Genomic DNA, 20,974 nt, shown 5'->3' on the forward strand with positions numbered 1-20,974 from the left:
CATTGATCCTTTCACAACTTCCCAAGTCCACAGACTAAAACCCTAACTCCTCAGCATGGCAGGACCCTGGCCTACCCCTCCCACCCAGCCTGCTCTTTGGCCATTGACGACCTTGAGATGCACACGGCACAGTACTGGGTGATCTGTAGGGAGGTGGAATAGTGCAGTGGCGAGAGCTCTGGCATCACAAAGCCCAGGATCTAAACCCTGGCTCCGATACTAAGGAACAGACCTTGGGCATGTGACTTATTTTCTCTGAGCCTTAGTTTTGCCATCTGTAAAATGGAAATGGTAATAATAACAAGGTTGTTGTGAGGATTAAATGAGCTTCTGTACACAAGATAATTGTCAAAATGTCCAGCATGCAGTGTGTAACCAGTGACTAGCTGTATTTCCTCAGTGTTATTGTCACTGATGTTTGCAGAGCCCAACCGCCCCTCACACGGCTCTAACGTGGCACCTGCCATCCTCTCTTCCTGAAATGAACACCCTTTGCTTGTCTACCAGACAAAGAATTGTCTTTCAGCATTGGTGCAAGTGCGTTCCCATCTGGGACCTTCTTTCGAATCGCCCAGGCAGCCTTAGGAGCTCTTTCTCTCTCGGTCCCAGCCCCCTTGGACATTTCTGTTGTTATAGCAACAGGTGCTGCAGTTTTGGGTGTGTGTTTCCCACTGTTAATTGGTAAGTTTCTTGAAGACCGAGCCAATGTTTTTTGAAATGTCTATATCCCAGCTTTTCTAGTGAAGTGCAGGGCACAGAGAGAGGATTCAATAAACTTTTGAGGAATGATGACAGGAGGATGGAGGCAAGGATGGAAGGAAAGCAGGAGGAAAGGAGAAATGGAGGACAAGAGTGTAGAGTCTACAGAAGAGCTAGAAGCTCAGTGTGGTGGGAAGCTCAAGTGATGGAGAGAAGAGGCCAGAGAGATGGTTGGAGGGAGACCCTGAAGGGCCTGGTTTGATGAACAATAACTCGTTTAAGCTTCATCCTGTGGGTTGTCAGCTCCTCAGAGCCAGGGGTCACATCCCCTCCACTCTTTGTATCTCCAGAACCAAGCCCAGTGTCTTACACCTACTAAGTGCTCAGACCCGTTGTTGATTCAGCACAAACTCCTAGTGAGTGACCAGGACATCTTTGGTGCATTAGGATCACCCTGTGGGCATACCCAGATAGCCTGGATTGCCTCAGAACCACATCCCACTCTGCTTTTCTACTTCTGATGATGCGAAGGGCACCAGGAGGTGAGAGACCCCACATCTATACGTGTACCTATGGGGACTGATGTGTTTTTCCGCACACGATTTCCACAAGTGGAATGGAGGTATGGCTGGATGAAGTGGGTGACATTCTTCCCTCCCCATCTCCTTCCTCCATAACACTGCATGGGTCTGTCACCAGCCAAAGGAGGCTGGAAACAATGGACATGGAGGTAGCTAGCCTCCAAGCTGTCTGCGTTAGCCCCAAACTGAAGCTTACCATTTGCAAAAGCTATGTATTTAGAGAGTACATCTCATTGACAAATTACTTCCTGCCAAATTTTAATGTGGTAACATCCTCTGCTGTTTGCCAGCCCAGTCTCCAGGGGCTAGAACAGGCTGGATCCCACTGGGACTTTTTGAGAAGAGGCAGCTGCTGCTTGTATCCAGCTCAACTTTGGCTCCCGGTGCCTGAAAAACTTTTAGAGGTATCATGGAAACTCAGTGAGCGTCTTAGGAACATGTTAGTGATATTCCTGGCCAAAGTTGGAATGTTTGGGCCTTCCAGTTTATGCGGAAAAGACAAGAAGTAGAGGTGTACCGAAAATAATAGAAGAGAGGCTGAAAATAGCCATGTGCTTGGCATCTGACAAGAGGAAGGGCGGTGTCCTAGAGGGAGTGGTCAGTGATGCTGGTCAGTTGCCCTGGGCCTCCTTTGAAGTCTGCCTCCAACACCACCTCTTCCAGGGGCTCAGCAGTGCCCACCACTGGAGTAAAGTTCTGAAGAAGGGGATGTGGCACTGCCTGCAGAGAGCAAGTCTTGGCCCTCTTCTCCCCAACTTGCTCTCAGACTTTATTTTTACTGAGGTTTTAGCTTCAATCTTATCTGCATGTCACCTTTCTAAGCCTACCTGTTCCCTCTCTCAAGGATGTCTGACAAACTCCTTTTCATCCTTTAAGCAAGTCTCAGTTTCAGACATCACCTCCTCCAGGGAGACTCCCCTGATGCCCTTTAGCAAGATTCGCTGCCCCTCCTTTGTATTTCCTTGTCTTCTAACACTTGTTCTATGCTACTGAAAATGGACTATGAATTAGGTGAAAGCAGAGATTGTCTTGCTGTCCTTGTAGCCTCAGTGTTCTAAACATTGTCTGCAACACATCATAGGGCCTTAGAAAATGTTGAACAAACAGACGAGCTCATTTCTAACATGAGTGCCCTGGACTGTTGGGCACCCCCTCTGCATAATCTCTACTGCCCTGCTTCTTCATGTCTGCAGCGTCCAGGTCTCAGTTTCTTCCTCCCCTGGGCCAGCCTCCCAGATTCAGCATTAAGCTGCCAGATTCCAGACTCCAGCAAGGAAGCAAGGAGACTTCCAGATTGATGCTAAAACTTGTTAGCAAGTTGTATGTAATTTTATAATGTTTCTGGTAAGTGCTAATTGCCTGTTCCTTAAATATTTCTTGTTCTACTGGGAAGCAAAGAAATTGCAACTATGAATGCATTTCCCACAGCTGGTCGCCCCCATGGAGGGAGACTGGCTCAGAGTGCTCAGATATTGACAGATCAGGAGTCCCCTCCCCCACCCCAAGACCTGGAATTGTGACGAGCAGAACTGGAGGAATTTCTGGGAAGCAAATGCCCCAAATTTCCCACCAGGCTAATACTTTCAACAAGGAAGAAAGGATGATATTGGAGTGCCACCTGCCTGCCCCTAAGGTTGTATCTCTCTGCTCAAACTGGGACAGAGTGGGTATTGATGATGATGATGCAGCCAGGTCTGCCTAAGGGATGGGTGGAAATGATGGATATGGGAGGTCTCTGCCCTTGGATGCCTTATGCCATCCTATGGGAAACCTGCATCCCAGCTCCGCCGCTCCCCCACCCCACCCATTCCTGTGTTGAGATGTCTATCCTGCATGGAACTCCCCAGGAGTTGGAATAACAGGGGGCTAAAAAGGAGGAAGAGGTAATTCTGAAGCTTCGGGCAATGATGTAGGTTAGAAGAAGAGCTGTAGGCCTTGGAGAGCAGAGAAGGGAGTAAGCTTCCAACTGAGCATTTACTAAATGTCAGGCCCTATGCTGGGTGCTTCACTATACTGAGTCCTCATGAGACCCTGGAAAGATAACCATTCATCAGCCCCTCTTCACAGATTAGGAAATTCAGGCTCATTGATGAGGAGAGACTGCCACACAGGGAGTCAAAGGAAGATCCTGATTATAAGTTGGGTTTGTCCAACCACAAATCCTGCGGGACAACAGAGAATGCATGGACTCTTGGCATCTGTGCACTAGGTCGTGGTAAAGTGGACCAAAAGGGAATTGAGAGGGTGCTGGGGAGGTTACCTGATTGTGACTGAGTAGATCCTCATTACAATTCAATTCTACAAGCTTTTCTGAGCATGTGTTCTGTTCCAGACGCTGAATTAGGCCCTATAGGACTGGAGAGATTTTTGTCTTGAATGGATTCATAGAAACCAGAACTTGGTGGAATTATTATTATGGAGAACTTTGGATGTCATGTAGAAAGTGTTATACTTTATCCTAAAATCAATGAGAAGTTGTCATTTTTTTTTAACTAGGAGAGAACTGTGCCAGATTTGGATTCTGGGAAGATCACTGCTCCATGTGGCAGATGGGTAGATGGGAGCGAGAGGACTAGAGCCAGAGATGCTGGTTAGGAAGACTCTGCTGTTATTCAAGTGAGAGTGGATGAGGGAGGGACTCAACTCAGCAGTGAAAGAGAAGTGGGATGTGGAAAACTGACAGAATCTGGGAATGGAGTCAGAGGTGGGAAGAGGGAAAAGGAGGAGGCAGAGATGAGGCCTAGGGATGGGATGGATGGTGGTGCTGTTCGTGAAGATGGGGTACACAGGTGTAGGTCATGAGCATGGGGGCAGAGATGGCGAGCTTGGTTTTGGATGGTGTTACAGACTGGACTTGTGTGTTCCCCCAACTTCCCCAAATTCCTGTATTGAGGCTCTTAACCCCTAGTGTGACTGTATTTGAAGATGGGGCCTCTAAGGAAGTAATTAAGGTTACATGAGGTCATAAGGACAGGGCCCCGATTTGAGAGGATAGATGTCTTTCTAAGAAGAAACACCACAAGGCTCATGCACTCTCTTTCTCTCTCTCTTTCTCTCTCCTGTGTGTGCATGCACACAGGAAAGCCCGTGCAAGGCCATGGTGAGAAGGTGGCTGTCTGCAAGCCAGGAAGAAAGCCCTCATCAGAAACCAAATTGGCCAAAGCCTTAACCTTGGACTTCTAGCCCCTAGAACTGGGAGGAAACTCGGTGCTGTTCTGCCTTCTCTAGACACATGACCTCCTATTCTTAAAACAGTACAACCGTTATCTTTACCCCAGGGGACATCGTGGTATGACAGTGTTCATGTAGGAAAGATGGGCTGGCCTCCCGTTATGGGGTGAACTGTGTCTCCCAAAAAGACTTGTTGAAATTCTGACTCTGGTACTTATAAATGCGATCTTATTTGAAAACAGAGTTGTTGCAAATGTAAACCACCCAGTCTTGACATTTTGCTGTCAGCAGACTATACAGGTGGGTAGGTTTGAGACGGCTGAGAGGGAAGCCTTATCAAAATGTGTAACAGGAAGACAGAAATGCAAGTAGAGAACAGATGTGGAAGTCACCAGAGTTTGGGTTGAGGCTGCAACCATGGAAGTACACATGATCGACTGCAGAAGGTTCTAGAATAAGAGGACTGAAGGCTGAGGACAGACTCTGAGGGGCAGTGGGGAGCCATGGAGGAGCTGTGAAGGAACAGCCAGAGAGGTAAAAGAAAACCAGGAGATGGAGGTAAGAGGAGCCCAGGGAGCAGCATGGGCAAGGACAAGGAATCACATCCGGGTGCTGGGGACTCAACCCACCCACCTTTTTATAGTAGAGGGGGCTCCTCACCAGGAGGGTGTGAGAACGATGGGCTTCACCCCTCAAACAAAAAGTCAAAGGTGGAAGGGGCAAAAACAAAAAAAGTGGCCCACCCAATTTAGCCCCTTGAGTTTCCACTGGGCCAGGTTCCAACACACTGTGAGTCCTCCAGGCTCTTGCGAGCCTGATTCTGCCTCCTGCCACTTCTGGCTCCACACTCTGTACTGAGGCCTTAAGAGAGTCACCTCATTTCTCTGCCAGTCTGGGGAGGGAGGGCCCTAGGTGGGGAGTACTGGTGTAAGGCAGGGACCTAAACCCAAGGAATGTCAGAGCACCTGGTGGCAGATCCAGGTGCCTGGCCTGGAGGACAGGAAATGTGGAAGGTTTGGCTGGAGAGAAACTTTGGTGACACCCCCAGGGGAACGCAGTATCTCTATGCCAGACAATGTGCAAGGAGCTTTGAGATCTCATTTCACTCTCATAACAATGCTCTAAGATTGGCATTATTATTTCCATTGTACAAGTCAGGGAACTGAGGCTCAGAGAGACCACAGGTTCTCTGAGACTCAAGGTTACACAGCTGGGACCACACTGGGATTTACTAGGTCTGGTGCAATTTCAGAGTCTGTGCCATTTTCTAGAATCCACTGCCTCTATGCACAGAAACTGACATAGTCCCTGTGGGTTTGCTATGTCTCTAAACACCCAGACTCCCCTTCCTAATTTGTCACGGCTCCAAGGAGAAGTCCTGTTGACACCTAGTCCGTGACCAGCATTCACACAGCGTATGCTTTATACCACATCTAGGCTGCTAGCTATTATAATCACAGCACCCAGCAAAGTTTTGGTCACATAACAAAAGCTTAGCCAGTACTAGCTGAGTGAAATGGACAAATGAACTTGTGAACAAAATCTCCAACCTCTGGTGACATGGAATCCAGGTTCATGATACATGGTCTATTTGATTGGGGCAAAGCTTTGGCTTCTATAAAGATTTTATAAGGAATTGAAATTATGTAACCATGGGAGGCTTCTGGGGCAAGGGGAAAATCCACGGGCTTCTGAAGCCAGGGAGACATGGGCTCAAATCCCAGCTCTGCTACTTTCCACACTTCTGTGTGATCTCAGGCAAATTACTTCACCCCTCTGAGTCTCAGATTCCTCATCTATAAAACAGCAGCCATTGTATCCTTGTAAGCAATGAATGAGATGAAGTAATGTCTTTGAAGTCAGTGGTTAGCTATGAATTCTCTCTTAAAACAAGGCTTACAAAGAGCAAAAGAGAAGAAAAGAGAAGAAACAGAGGCAGGGTGATCAGAACCCTCCATTCTGGGCATGCCCTATCCCACCATGGAGGTCCCTGGAGGGTACCCCAGGTCTTTGCAGGACACTGTGAAAACCCTGAGATAATGAACATAAAGCTCTGGCACATAGCAGGCTTTCAACAAGTGTTACGTCCCTTTCTTTTCCAACAAAATCACACCAAACGCATCTAATTCCTCTTTCCCACATGAAAGCCCTTCAAATATCCAGACACAGCTCTCACATCTCCCGAGTCCACTTCCTCCCCTGAATAAACATTCGGGGGCCATCATCATTTTTTACAGGAATTGCCTTAAATCCTCTCCTTATCTATCCCAAGCTGAGGTCCCAAATCTAAGCTCAATTATCTGGTGCCTGCTCAGGGCACGACAAAGCACAACTAACTTCCTGGGATAAATTCCAGCAGCTAATTATTTTTAAGTCTTAAATCATGACTTGATATTTATTCCCATTTTATCTTTTCCTACTAATTTAGTCAACGACTCTACCCAACCCAGATCTTTCTGCACTGTTTGCTGACTGATATTGTCGTCCCTTTCAAGTTCACGCTGTTTACAGCTTATCCAAACCATTGGCAAAATATGGACAGATTAAGGGCATGTGGATGACATGGAATCATTCCTCCCTGCTTTGGGGAACATTCACTGCTGAACATCCATAGAATTTCTGAAACGGGGGAAAACTTAGAAACTTTGCATCCATCTCCACTCCCCTTTTCAAAGTAGTGAGTGACAGGGCTTGGTCCTGAATCAAGGTCTCCTGATAGTTTTGTCTGGCGCTCCTCTCATAGCCCCACAGCTGCTGATGTATAATTTTATGCACCAGAACAGCCCACTCATTGAACTACCTGTGTATTGGCTCATTAGTCATTCACTAATTGCTTTGCAATTTGCAACATTTCTTATGTTCACATTTCTTAATCTAACCATCTTCACAGGACCCCTGTGACCCAGGTTGTATTATTATCTGTATTTCACAGATGAAGAAACAGATCTTGAGAAAGGTTCCATGATCTGCCATGGAGCTAGAAAGTGACAGAACCAGGATCTGCACTCAGAGTCTAAGTATTTTCTGTCTGCTGTTCTGCCTTCCCTAGACACATAGCCTCCTATTCTTAAAAAATCTCAGTATAGCTGTCATCTTAACCCCAGGAGACATCATGGTATGACAGTGTTAGTGTAGGATGGGCTAGCCTCCTGTGATGGGGTGAGCTGTGTTCCCCAATAAGATGTGCTGAAGTTCTGACTTCTGGTACTTATAAATGCGACCTTATTTGGAAACAGAGTTGCTGCAAATGTAATCAAGTTAAGATGAGAACATACTGGAGTAGGGAGGGCCCTTAGTCTAATATGTTGGTGTCCTTATAAGAAGAGGACAGAGAGACACACAGGAAGGTATGTGATGACAAAGGCAGAGACTGGAGTGATACAGCTACAGCCAAGCAACAGCAAGGACTCACAGCCACCACCAGAAGCTAGGAAGAAGCAGGGGAGGATTCTACCCAGAGTAGGGGCATGGCCCTGCTGAGCCTTGATGTCAGACTTCCAGGCTCCGGACTGTGAGAGTATAAATGTCCATTGTGTGAAGTCAGCCAGCCCAAGAACACGAATACACCTCCTGTGTACCTGTACCCAGTTTGGAAACAGAGTACAGGTCCTGGAGCAGGAGGAACCTATAGTACACTGGGGGTATGGTGTGTGAGCCACACTGAAGGGACACCTTCTCCCCGCTCCCTGGGCCCGTCTCCCTAGTAGCCACCTGGTCATTTTGAGGACTTTTGGCTCACTTTTGTGACAAAGCCCTTTCCTGATCCCCTTTCAGATGTTCCTGAAAAGATGTCTGCTCCCTTCTCTGTGCTTCCACTGGCACTGTCCAGGCAGCTCTTCTGCATGCCACTTCGTTTGCTTTCCCCTCCATCTCACCACTAGAGCACAAGTCCCTTGAGGCAACGCCTAGACTTGATGTGTCTGTCCCTGTTGCGCTGGTCTAGTGTCTGGTACCTAAGAGGGGCTTAACAGTAACTTGTGGATGGCTTCTCCTTCCATCTTTGTAGGGACTGGCATTAGCTGTTATCGGCCAAAGGGGGTTTGGAAGTGTTCAGAAGGATGATGTTGAGGGTATCTTCTGGGCCCCAGGTTTTGCAGTTCCCTTAATGCCTATTCTAAGCAAGAGATAAAGACTCTTGTCTGCATCTTTCTCAGGCCACCAACAGTGGTGTTTATCTGTTCCTAGCCCTATGCACAGAGTCACTCACTCATCACATGCTACCCAAATCGGGCAGCTTGGGAAGCTACTGTCCTCTCTAAAGATTTTAAAAATAAGTGACGCCTCTTAAAAGTCTCCATGAACCAGGTATGAATTGGGGATGGAACTGAGGTGTGCATCTGATGCTGGGTGCCTAGTATTTTAAGTATTTTATTCCAGATCATCCTCAAAACAACCAGAAGGCCCTCAGAACAAAGAGAAGGCTGGGGCTCAGAGAAGTGGAATAACATGCCTAAGGGGGAGGAAGCTAGTGCAGGGGAGAACCAGGATCCCAGGGCTGGGAGCGGTGGCTCACGCCTGTAATCGCAGCACTTTGGGAGGCTGAGGTAGGTGGGTCATTTGACGTTAGGACTTCGAGATCAGCTTGGCCAACATGGTGAGCCCCCATCTCTACTAAAAATACAAAAATTATCTGGGCATGTTGGTGTGCACCTGTAGTCCCAGCTACTCGGGAGGCTGAGGCAGGAGAATCACTTGAACCTGGGAGGCAGAGGTTGCAGTGAGCTGAGATTGTGCCACGGCACTGCAGTCTGGGCAACAGAGTGAGGCTCCGTCTCAAGAAAAAAAAAAAAAAAAAAAAAAAAACGAAAAATTCTGACTCCAAATCCAGACCCCAAGTCTCTGACTCCCAGGACACAGTTCATCTGGCTTGCCAAAAGCAGTTACCTTCATAAGAAGCCTTGAATCCCAGGGAGCTGCCACTGCCATCAGTCTGGAAGAGGAGCCACATTTGATGATTGGTGCTGACAATGAGATCCGGGACCGATGTACCTGTCAGGCTGGCAGGAGAGAGATATTTAGAGGTATGCTCTCCACCATGACACCCGAATAGAATGACTGCCTGACCAATGATATCTAAAGGACTATCCAGGATCCAGGCTCACTTGGGTAAATTCTGGGCCCCACTGCGTTTCTGACATTGGAGCCCAGCAGCATGCTCTCCATGTGCTGGGAAGACTCATCCTGTCTCTCCCTCGGCCATGGGTAGAATCTCATGGGTTGAATCTCAACTTTTACTCCCTAGCCCAGACCCTTGGGTTCATAAAGGAGATCTGTGTCCTTACTTGCTCAGGGGACAGGGATAGTTAGAGCCAAATCCAATCAAGGGGGTATCTACATTCTCGCAACTTTTGATCTTTTGTGTGACCTGTATTGCAGAAAAGACCTCCCCCATCCCCACCTCCTTGCTGTCTTTATGTGGGTTTCCCCTCACAGAAACCCATTTCCCCAGTTGGAACCCAAGTCATTCTTTCAATGAGCCATCTCCTTCCACTCCAGGATAAGGAACAAGGCTTAAAGTATAGTCATTATCTGAGGGCCACATTCTTTTCAAAGAAGAGGGTTTAAGCATGGGTGTGGGGGGAGGCGGAATTCAATTCAGAATCCCAACCCCAAGCACCTACCCATGTAAGATACTGTGCTTATCACTTTCCTACCCATTATCTCATTTAATGGCCCTGTTGCCAGGAAGGTAGGGGTTGTCAGCCCATAGTACAGATGAGAATACGGAGTGCAGAATGGGCAGTGGCTTCCCCAGGGTCAACCTGATACAGCGGCAGAGCTGGGAGTCCCCTATACAGGTTGGGATTTCCAGAAGAAATCCAACCTCATTATTTTGTTGAGATCAGACAAATTACCAGCACAGATGGAGGCAGGGGGTTGTGGAGTGGGCAACTGAGCTAATGAGTCCTAATCTCTGCTTCACCCAGGGTCTCAGAGCTTGGGAGGCTGTCAAGTCAGCTGCAAAGAGGTCATCACACCATGGGGGATATGGAAGTGGAGCTGGGATAGAGCACCTGGGATCCAACAGCTTAGCCTGTGTGATGTCCCTGAGCCTGGGCTCTGACAAGCTGAGTAAGGATTGTGGCCAGGCCAGTGCTGGCTCCTGACTCTGGGGTGCTGATGAGCAAGGGAAAAGGCTGGGACCCCTGCTTTTCCTCTGTTTGACCCAATTACAACACCAGGCTCTGAGTCTGCCATTCATTTGCTGTGGGACCTTGGGCAAGCAGTTGAGCCTCTCTGGGCTTTTTCACTCTATGTTAAATGAGGGGATTGTATGGTATGATCCTCAATAGCCTTTTCAAAAGCTCTGCTATTCCAAGGTTTTCTCTATGTCAAAGCACACTGGGATTGTGGAAGGAGGAGAGCTAGGATCCTAGTCTCTTGGGCACAAAGAGCTGAGGCACCATACGGGTCAGTAAACTAGGGCAGAAAATGAGTGATGGGGACGCACCAAGTGAGGGGGAGAGGTAAGTGTGATGGTGAATTGCATGTGTTAACTTGACTAGGCCACAGGGTACCCAGATACTTGGTCAAACATTATTCTGGGTGCTTCTGTGAGAGTGCATTTGAATGAGATTAACATTGAAATCAACAGACTGAGTGAAGCAGATCGCCCTCTCCAAGGTGGATGGACCTCATCCAATCAGTTGAGGGGCCAAACAGAACAAAAAGATGGACCCTCCTCTGAATAAGAGAATTCCTCCTGTTCAATTAGCTTTAAACTGAGACATCAGCTTATTTCCGGCTTTTGAACTTGAACTGTAACATCAGCTCTTCCTGGATCTTGAACCTACTGGCATTTGGACTGTGACTACATTATTGACTATCCTGGGTCTCTAGCTTCTTAACTCACCTGGAAGATCTTAGGATCTGTCAGTCTCCCAAAATCACATGAGACAATTCCTTACAACAAATTATGTCTGCCCATCTAATTGCTATTTGTCAGTCTGTCTGCCTATCTATCTATCTATCTATCTATCTATCTATCTATCTATCTATCTATCTATCATCTATCATCTACTTATCATCTGTGTTCATCTATCATCTATCAATCAATCATCTATCATCTATTTTCTATCTATCATAATCTATCATCTATCTGTCTATCATCTATCAATCATCTACTTATCATCTATCTGTATATCATCTATCAATCAATCGATCAATCAATCATCTATCATCTATTTTCTACCTATCTATCATAATCTCTCTCTCTTCTCTCTCTATCCTATTGTTCTGTTTCTCTGGAGAACCCTCACTAACACAGTGTATTAGGCATGGGGCAGAATGCCCTGTGGGCTCACGTTCCATTCCTTTGTCTGGAGAAACCCCAGGTCCCAGCCATGTCACCTGATTCACTGGGTACCATCGGATAAGATGAGTCATGTAACTGTCTGTATAGCATCATCTCCAGGTAGGTGCAGGGAAGTTGCGAGAAACACCCAGAAAAGAACAGCCTCTGGTCAAGCCAGCTGTTACTAAATGGCCATTTCTCATTCAGCATTAGAACCGGAAAGAGATATCCTGGAGCTAGCCTTGTTGGGAGGGAGTGTGGCATGGGACATTGTCCTTGGCTGAAATCAAAAGAATGAACTTGAGTGCTGGTTCTGTTATCAACCTTCTCTGAAACCTTTGGGCCTCAGTCTCCCCATCTGTTAAACAAGAATAATAACACCAGGGCTTAAGTGAGATAATTGATGCAAAAGTTTCCATCCCAGTGCCTGGGAGCATGGTAGGTGTTTAATGTTGGTGACCCTCCCTTCCTGGAAGGGAGATGGATGTGGCCAGGCCTGTTTGTCTCTGAAGCCAAGCCACATGCCCTGAACAGAAGCATTTCCTGATTTTTTTTTTCTTTTTTTAGACAGGATCTCACTCTGTCACCCAGCTAGAGTATAATGCAATGCTCTCAGCTCACTGCAGCCTCAACCTCCCAGGCTTAAGCTATCCTCCTGCCTCAGCCTCCTGAGTAGCTGGGACTACAGGCGTGCACCATCACATCCAGCTAATTTTTGTATTTTTTGTAGAGATGGGTTTTCACCATGTTGCCTAGGCTGATTTCGACTTCCTGAGCTCAAGCAATCTGTTCACCTTGGCCTCCCAAAGTGCTGGGATTACATCAGTGCACCACCACGCTTGGCCTTTTTCCTGGTTTTCAAGTCAGGCTATTGGTGGTGGGCAAAAGAGAAGCTAAATGGTCCCCAAGAGCACAGGCTCAACATAGTGGGATCCCATAACAGCTTGATATTCTCCTCTCCCTTGTCTGTAATACGTCATACTGGTCTTTTTCGGCTCAGGAAGTGTGGCCACTATGTCTATATGGTCCTGATTCTCTGAAATCATTCATTTCCCAGGGAGTTCTGAGCACACAGAAAGATGAGCAACTCATTTCCGTTATCTCTGTCTGAGGTCAGGCTGTCATGGCTGGATGTGGCCTGGAGTAAAAACTGTCAGGGTGGCAGAATCAGGGTCTGCATGGAAGCAGCCAGCCAGTGGAAGGCTCCAGGTTCATCCACAAAACCTCCATCTCCCAAGACTGCTCATTCTGTTCACATTTCATATGAATTCAGTGAGAAGGTGCCCAGTGCTCTTTTCCCCTTGGTCAGAATAGAGAGAGGTGGAGGGATTACTGCTGAAACTAGGAACACTGCAGTATACTGTCTTTGCTGTAGCATGGTCTAGGGACCAGGCAGGACTCTACAAACCCCACCCCACTAACCCCAGCCACCATTCCACTTTCCAAACAACACGCCCCACTGCACTTACATGTAGAGAACTGTCTTCTGGTCCCCATCCTGACCACCATCCCCGACCGTCAGGGTGTCATAGCCCCTCTCCAAATCAAATTCCTCAAAGGCAAGCTTGATCACCTGGGGAGGGAGCACAGGGTTAGGAGCGGGTAGGGGTTGCGAGGAAGGCTCCCAAAGCCTTGAGGGGAGGAAGGATTTTCTGTGTTATGTCCCAATGCTCAGAGTCACTGGTGACACCATCCTACACAAACTGACCATTTCTGTGCCACTTGAATGAGTGAACTATTCTCTCTAGGCCATGCGGTCTCTAGGGCCCCCGATGTTTCTGAAGATGTTCATGGCACATCTGGCCAATTCCGGTGGCTGTCACAGCAACTGGCACATCTGGCCAACAGCGAGATGATTAGACTCTTTCTTCATGCCTTAATGCATAGAAATCCCCACTGGCTTGTTGGCAATTTTTCAGGCCACATGTGGAATCTCAGCTCTCTTGCCCCTAGGGACCTGCAGAAGTTTCTCTCATCTTCTCCTCTGCCTGCTTTTCTCCATCCTTTTCGTTTGTTTATTTGTTGAATAAATGAATGTTCTCAGAAAGAGATTTCAACAAGATTCCTCTCTCTTGTTTTAATCCTGCCTTCCACATATATTTACTAAGCGCTCACCATATGCCAGGCTGGGCAGTGGGTTTCCACAGTGAGCACGACATGGTCCCTGCCCTTGGTAAGAAGGGGAGATAGAAATGCAAACTGATAACCACAGCACTGGGGTGCGATGGATGCTACAGGCGGCTGGGGGAGCGAAGAGGAGCCTATGGCTCACCCAGCTGGAGTCAGGGGCAGGCACTACTGGACATGGGGGTGTCTGAGGAAATTCTGAAGGCTACTGATGACCCTGTCAGGCCAAAGGGGGATGCTTGGAAAGGGAGGGAGGGGGATGCTCTGGGAAGGAGTCAGGTGCACAGGGCCTGAGTTATGGCAGAGATGGAACATTCCAGAACAAATTATTCAGTGTCTGTTGCTAGCAGATCTACAAACTGAACATACCTGCTGGCTGCCTGGCTCTGGGGGATAATGTGACCGGCCCTTCAGTGCAAGGAGGTGACTTGCGAAGGTCTAGAATTTGAAAAGTTTCCCTGGAGCTTGGTTCAAAAAGTCTCATACGTCTACCCTCCAAAATTAGAATTTATCCCAGGGGAGGAGCATTAGAGTTTTAAATAGTGGGTGACAGGGACACATAGGTGTTTGAGAAAATGTCATTGTGGCAGTATGTGTGGAACTGATTGGCAGGAGTGAGGCTGGTGGTGAGGACGGTTGCAGGCTTTTGTGGTAGTGCAGGTGAACGATGGAGGAGTAGTAGTATGGACGGAGAAGAGGGCAGTTCCTTGTGATATTTAGGGCTTTGCGACAGGATGCATGTGGCGCTGAGGGGAGGGAAAGATCTAGGATAAGTTGCAGGTTTCTGGCTTGTGCAATTGGATGGGTGGGGGATGGTGCCATTCATAAGGACAGGACACACACAGGCACCCACTCCTGATGTCTAATTTGTATCTCTTTTTGTCTGTTTCAGTCTGGTTTCGATCTGATGATGATCTTCATTCCCCCAACAGGGAGACTGAAGTTGCTCCTCTGCTTTCTGTTCTACAACTCAAGGAGTATATAATTTCCGTGGACATTTTTTCCTAGTTGTGGCTGACACCTTCTGCAGGTTTCCTCCATCCAAACCAAACAGTCCAGCACCCACGTCCTGCCAGGGACCCTGCAAAGCGTTACTGCAAGGTGCTGTCTCAGGTATCTCAGAGGCAAACTGACACTGCCCTCATTCATAAGCCTGGGTAGTGTCTATGCAGGACCCCTCTGAAGTGGCCTGAGAGTCACAGAAAGATGCATATCTGGATAATAGTATCTGAGCACATCAGTGGGTCTACACATAGACACAGAAGAGGAAGGAAGTGATTGCTTTTGACTAGGAGAAAGGTTAAAGGCAGATTCCTGGAGGAAATGAAACCCAGGCTGAGTTTGGAAGATGAACTGGAATTAAACCAATGGATGTGGAAGGGAAAGCAACCCAGGCAGAGGGAAGGGCAGGGGCGTGGAACAGGGTGGCTTGTCCAGAGAGGTCTAACTACTGTGTAGCTGTTTAAGTGGGGGGGGGGGGGGGGGGGGGGCGGGGGGCGGGGAGCGTGGCGATATGAGAGAAATAGGAGGAGTCAGATTATGAGAGGCTGCCGGTAATGCTAAAAATTTTGGGCTTTGTCCTAAAGTCAACGGGGAGTTATGGAAGGGTTGGCAGCAAAGGCATGATATGAGATTTTCGATCTCGGAACAGGAGCATTGAGGGAGAGTTGAAAGCCAGGAGTGCAATTCGTAGCAAGGTCTAGGTGAGGCGGGATGTGGACCTGTAGCAAGGTCTAGGTGAGGCAGGATGTGGACCTGTAGCAAGGTCTAGGTGAGGTGGGATGTGCCTATATCCAGGCTAGGTTAGGTAGGATGTGGACCTTAGCAAGGTCTAGGTGAGGAGCTCGGGATGTGAGCCTCATTAGCAATGTCTAAGGTGAGGTGGATGTGGGAACTGTAACAAGTCTAGGTGAGGTGGATGTGAGGCCTGTAAGCAATGTCTAGGTAGGGGATGTAACCTGAGCAAGGTCTAGGTGGGGTGGGAGGTGAGCCTGAGCAAGGTCTAGTTGGGTGGATGTGAGCCTCTAGAAAGGTCTAGGTGGGGGCGGGATGTGAGCCCCGCAGCAGTCTAGGTAAGGCGGGATGTGAGCCCGTAGCAAGGTCTAGGTAAGATGCGGAGATGACCTGTCAGTCTAGGTGAGGCGGCTGGTGGACCTTAGCAAGGTATAGGTGATGTTGGATTTGAGCCCATAGCGAAGTAGGTCTAGGTGAGGCGGGATGTGGAACTGTAGCAAGGTCTAGGTGAGGTGGGATGTGGAACTGTAACAAGGTCTAGGTGAGGTGGGATGTGAGCCTGTAGTAAGGTCTAGGTGGGGTGGGATGTGAGCCTGTAGCAAGGTCTAGGTGGGGCGGGATGTGAGCCTCTAGCAAGGTCTAGGTGAGGGCGGGATGTGAGCCCGCAGCAAGGTCTAGGTGAGGCGGGATGGGAGTCCGTAGCAAGGTCTAGGTGAGGCGGGATGGGAGTCCGTAGCAAGGTCTAGGTGAGGCGGGATGTGAGTCCGTAGCAAGGTCTAGGTGAGGCGGGATGTGGACCTGTAGCAAGGTCTAGGTGAGGCGGGATGTGGACCTGTAGCAAGGTCTAGGTGAGGTGGGATGTGGACCTGTAGCAAGGTCTAGGTGAGGCGGGATGTGGACCTGTAGCAAGGTCTAGGTGAGGCGGGATGTGAGCCCATAGCAAGGTCTAGGTGAGGTGGGATGTGGAACTGTAACAAGGTCTAGGTGAGGCGGGATGTGGACCTGTAGCAAGGTCTAGGTGACGTGGAATGTGAGCCCATAGTAAGGTCTAGGTGAGGTGGGATGTGAGCCTGTAGGAAGTTCTAGGTGTGATGGGATGTGAGCCTGCAGCAAGCAGCATTTGGAGCGAGTTAGTAAAGAGGAGATGAGATTTGTCAATAATGAGTGGGGATTACTTGCCCTTTCCGGGTTTCCTATCCAGAATGTTGCCTGTTGGCTAATGGCATCATCACAGGATCATTTGCTCAGGCTGGGATCTCCTACCCATCTCTCACACTCCACACTCCTGCTTTACAGAACATTTTTTGGAGTCTCATTTCCTAGCATGGAAACACAAGGAGGGCATCTCTGCACCTGCTGCCTGCTGACTGTCCTCCACTGCACAGCCTGTGTGGCCACTTGAGGTCCTGGGCATTCACACCAGGGCAGCCTATTCATGACTCTGACTTACGCAGGCTCTTCCAGCTCCCTGTCACTGCCCTAGCATATTTCTCCTCATCCGTGAGCCTGACTTGTCTCAGTTCTCTCTGAATAACCTTGACAAGGGGAGCAGCCCCTGCTCAGCCCCTTCCTCTCATCTGTTTTAGCACTTACCTGCTGGACTGTGATGGGTCTGTTCACTTACTCCTCCACTACACCATGAACTCCTGGAGGGCAGGGGTCAGGCCTCACTGCCTCTGTACCAGTTTCTGTCGGTGGGCCAGGCCCATGCCAGGGGCTGACAAAATGTTGACTGGGAGAACATTTTGCAAAACTTTCCCACTTCTCTAGCATGGATGGATTGCTAGGCTTTCAGACCCGTCACAGTTGTTACCTTCTAGAACAAAGGTTGGCAAACTTTTTCTGTAAAGGGCCAGATAGTAAATATTTCCCCCTTTGTGTGTCATGTGATCTGTGTCACAGATATTCAGCTCTGTTGATGTAGCATGAACATAGCCATACACGACGTGTACATGAATGGGTGTGGCTGTGTTCCAATAAAACTTTATTTACAAAAAAAAGCAAAGAGCTGTATTTGGCCTGTAGGCTGTAATTTGCTGATCCCTGGTCTAGGAGATTCTTCAAGAAAATCATAGTCTTTGATCATCTTCTCTTATGAGATTTCATCACTCCAAGAGCTGATACCTACAATGTGCTCAATTCTGTTCTGAACACTTTACACATATCGTCTCATGAGAAACGCAGTACTGTTGCAGGAAGTCAGGGACCCCGAATGGAGGGACTGGCTGGAGCCGCAGCAGAGGAACATAAATTGTAAGTATTTCATTTTAATATGGACATATATCAGTACCCAAATAATATTTTTATAATTTCTTACGCCTGTCTTTACTTCAATCTCTGAACGTAAATTGTGAAGATTTCATTTTAATATGGACATTTATCAGTTCCCCAAATTCATACTTTTATAATTTCTTATGCCTGTCTTTACTTTAATCTCTTAATCCTGTTATCTTTGTAAGCTGAGAATGTATGTCACCTCAGGACCACTATTGTGTTAAATGTACAAACTGATTGTAAAACATGTGTGTTTGAACAATATGAAATCAGTGCACCTTGAAAAAGAACAGAGTAACAGCGATTTTCAGGGAACAAGGGAAGACAACCATAAGGTCTGACTGCCTGCAGGGTCGGGCAGAATACAGCCACATATTTCTTCTCGCAGAGAGCCTATAAATGAACATGCAAGTAGGGAAGATATTGCTAAATTCTTTTCCTAACAAGGAATATTAATAATTAAGACCCTGGGAAAGGAATGCATTCCTTGGAGGAGGTCTATAAATGGCTGCTCTGGGAGTGCCTGTTTTATGCAGTTGAGATAAGGACTGAAATATGCCCTGGTCTCCTGCAGTACCCTCAGGCTTATTAGGGTGGGGAAAAAAACCCATCCTGGTAAATTTGAGGTCAGACCAGTTATCTGCTCTCGACCCTGTTTTCTGTTGTTTAAGATGTTTATCAAGACAATACGTGCACCACTGAACATAGACCCTTATCAGTAGTTCTGAATTTGCCCTTGTCTTGTTTCCTCAGAAGCAGGTGATCTTTGTTCTCCTTTTTGCCCTTTGAAGCATGTGATCTTGTGACCTACTCCCTGTTCTTGCATCCCCTCCCCTTTTGAAATCCTTAATAAAACTTGCTGGCTTTAAGGTTCAGGTGGGCATCATGCTCCTACCGATATGTGATGTCACCCCCAGGGGCCCAGCTGTAAAATTCCTCTCTTTGTACTCTTTCTCTTTATTTCTCAGCTGGCTGACACTTATGGAAAATAGAAAGAACCCATGCTGAAATATTGGGGGCAGGTTCCCCCAATACAGCACAATAGCTACTTTGAGTACCTCCATTTCACAAATGGGACAGGCTAAGCACAGAATTTAGGCAATTTTCCTGGGGTCACACAGGTAAGTGGAAGAGCCGGGACTCCCACCAGGCAGTCAGAGGCCAGGCTCTTTGTCACTCTGCTCTACCGCCTCATGGTGTTCCAACAAGGTCACAGACCCACAAGGTAAGAAGCATGACTTAAGCCTCTGTTTTCTCTCAAACTTTCCTGGAGTTCTTTTTTTCTGGGTCCCAGCAGGGGGTCAGGAAACAGCTGCCGCATAGAAAACACCACAAGGCAGGTAGTGTCTTCTGCTGGAGGAAGGGCCTGGGCTCTGCAGGGACTGAGGGTACTGGCTGCATATTCTCACCATATCAGCCCCTTCCAGCCAGCCCTGGGGCAGAGAACACTGCTCACCCAGCCACCTCCAAAAAGGGAGTGTATGATTATTAGGCCTATAATGGGAAAATATTGCTTTGAAGGCCAGAACCCAGAGCTATAAAATGATTCACATCACTGGTTAGAGCTGCCATTGACGTGAACCACATTTCAGAGTGCCGACCCTGATGCAGGAGCTAATTACACAAGAAGACTGTTCAACATACACAATGCTGCAGTTTCGGGACGAGCCTCTAGTGCACAATGTACTAGCACTCTCTTTTTTTCTTTTCTTTTTTTCCTTTTCTGCTTTGGCTTTTGTTTAAAGACAGGCTCCTATAATGACTCATTAACTAACATGCAGATCAATCAAGCTCACAAAGCGCCTTTCGGAGGCAGGAGAAATGGCAGCACATGAAATAGGCATGATCACAGAGGCACATTTGTATACAGCTCAGACACCCAATTTAAACCCATTAGATAAATGAATAAACAAACCCATCATCTAGGACATAATTACTGAGCACCTGCCATGTGCCAAGCCCAGAGCTAGCTGCTTCCCATAAGTTATCTTGCTTGCCTGAAAATTTAGAGCAGAATCTAAGTGTTGAGGACGTGGTGCCACTGGTGAGTGCTGGAGGAGTGCAAAGAGGAGAGAGACGGAAGGGGGTCCATGGAGGAGGTGGGTCTGGGCCTGGCGGGATGGAGAAGGGTGTGTGTGGGCTCAGCCCAGGCTACATTGTGAGCAGTGAAGGGCCAAGGAGGGTGGGACCGGAAGAAGAGCCTGGCTGAGTCTGCAGGTGATTTTACCTGTAGCCAGAGCAGGCAGTCTGGACTTCATGGTCAAGTTGATGGCAAGCTATAATTCAGTGTGAAGGGAGGACTAGAGGCAGAGAGACCAGGGGTCTCCCCCAGGCTGATGCAGGGTCCAAGAGCATGAGGAGAAATTAGGGGGTGTCACAGCCACTTTGTCCTGAGAATCATGGGTGATGGAGTGGGACCCTGGAGGACACCCACTGGAGGCCCTGGAGAACATTCTCCCCTTGCCACATGCTGTCCAGGATCAGCCAAAAGACAGGACTCCGGGTGCTGCCAGCCTGTGCCCAATGCCTGCACAAGGCTGCAGAGGATATGCCAGCTCAGGGGAGTTTTGTGGGAAGCTAGAGTCCTGGGAGATGTAGACTGAGGCTGTTTTGTTTAAGAACTGTTTTGCTACAACACTCTCCTAACTGGGCTGTCTGTCTCTGCTGCCCATCCTTCACTCTGTACCGAATACTCTTAGTGCCTCCCTATCTCCTACAGCAGGGGTTGGAAAACTAGCTCTCAGACCAAATCTGTCCTATAGCCTACTTTTATATGGCCCTTAGAGTTAAGAATGATTTTTTTTACCCTTTCAATGAGCAAAAAAACAAAACCTACAACACAGAAGAATATGCAACAGAGACCTTACATGGACTTTAAAGCCTAAAATATTTATTGTCTAGCTCTTTCCAGAAAAAGTTTGCTGACGGCTTCCCTAGAGCAATGGCTTTCAAACTGGGCTCCCAGGTACCCCAGAGTTCCGTAAAGGTACTCCAGGGCCAACCCGCAAGGATGGAAGAGGAGCCAGAGGAGGGAAGCCTCTACTTAAACCAAAACAGTTCCATTTTGATCTAGTTCCTATTTTGGGATGCTGTG

The 20,974-nt window shown here is 48.0% G+C and overlaps 1 protein-coding gene across 1 annotated transcript in view; it reads right to left on the reverse strand.

The window, feature by feature from the left end:
• CSMD2 (CUB and Sushi multiple domains 2) overlaps positions 1 to 20,974 on the reverse strand; it is a 654,766-nt gene that overhangs the window by 251,837 nt on the left and 381,955 nt on the right. The window contains exons 11-12 of the mRNA XM_030943020.1: positions 13,215 to 13,318; positions 9,336 to 9,448 (exon numbers count right to left, since the gene is read on the reverse strand). Of these exons, the coding sequence (XP_030798880.1) occupies positions 9,336 to 9,448; positions 13,215 to 13,318 (217 nt within the window). The remainder of the gene's footprint in view (positions 1 to 9,335; positions 9,449 to 13,214; positions 13,319 to 20,974) is intronic.

Source organism: Rhinopithecus roxellana, chromosome 12, assembly GCF_007565055.1.
Source record: "Rhinopithecus roxellana isolate Shanxi Qingling chromosome 12, ASM756505v1, whole genome shotgun sequence".
Classification (NCBI taxonomy): Eukaryota; Metazoa; Chordata; class Mammalia; order Primates; family Cercopithecidae; genus Rhinopithecus; species Rhinopithecus roxellana.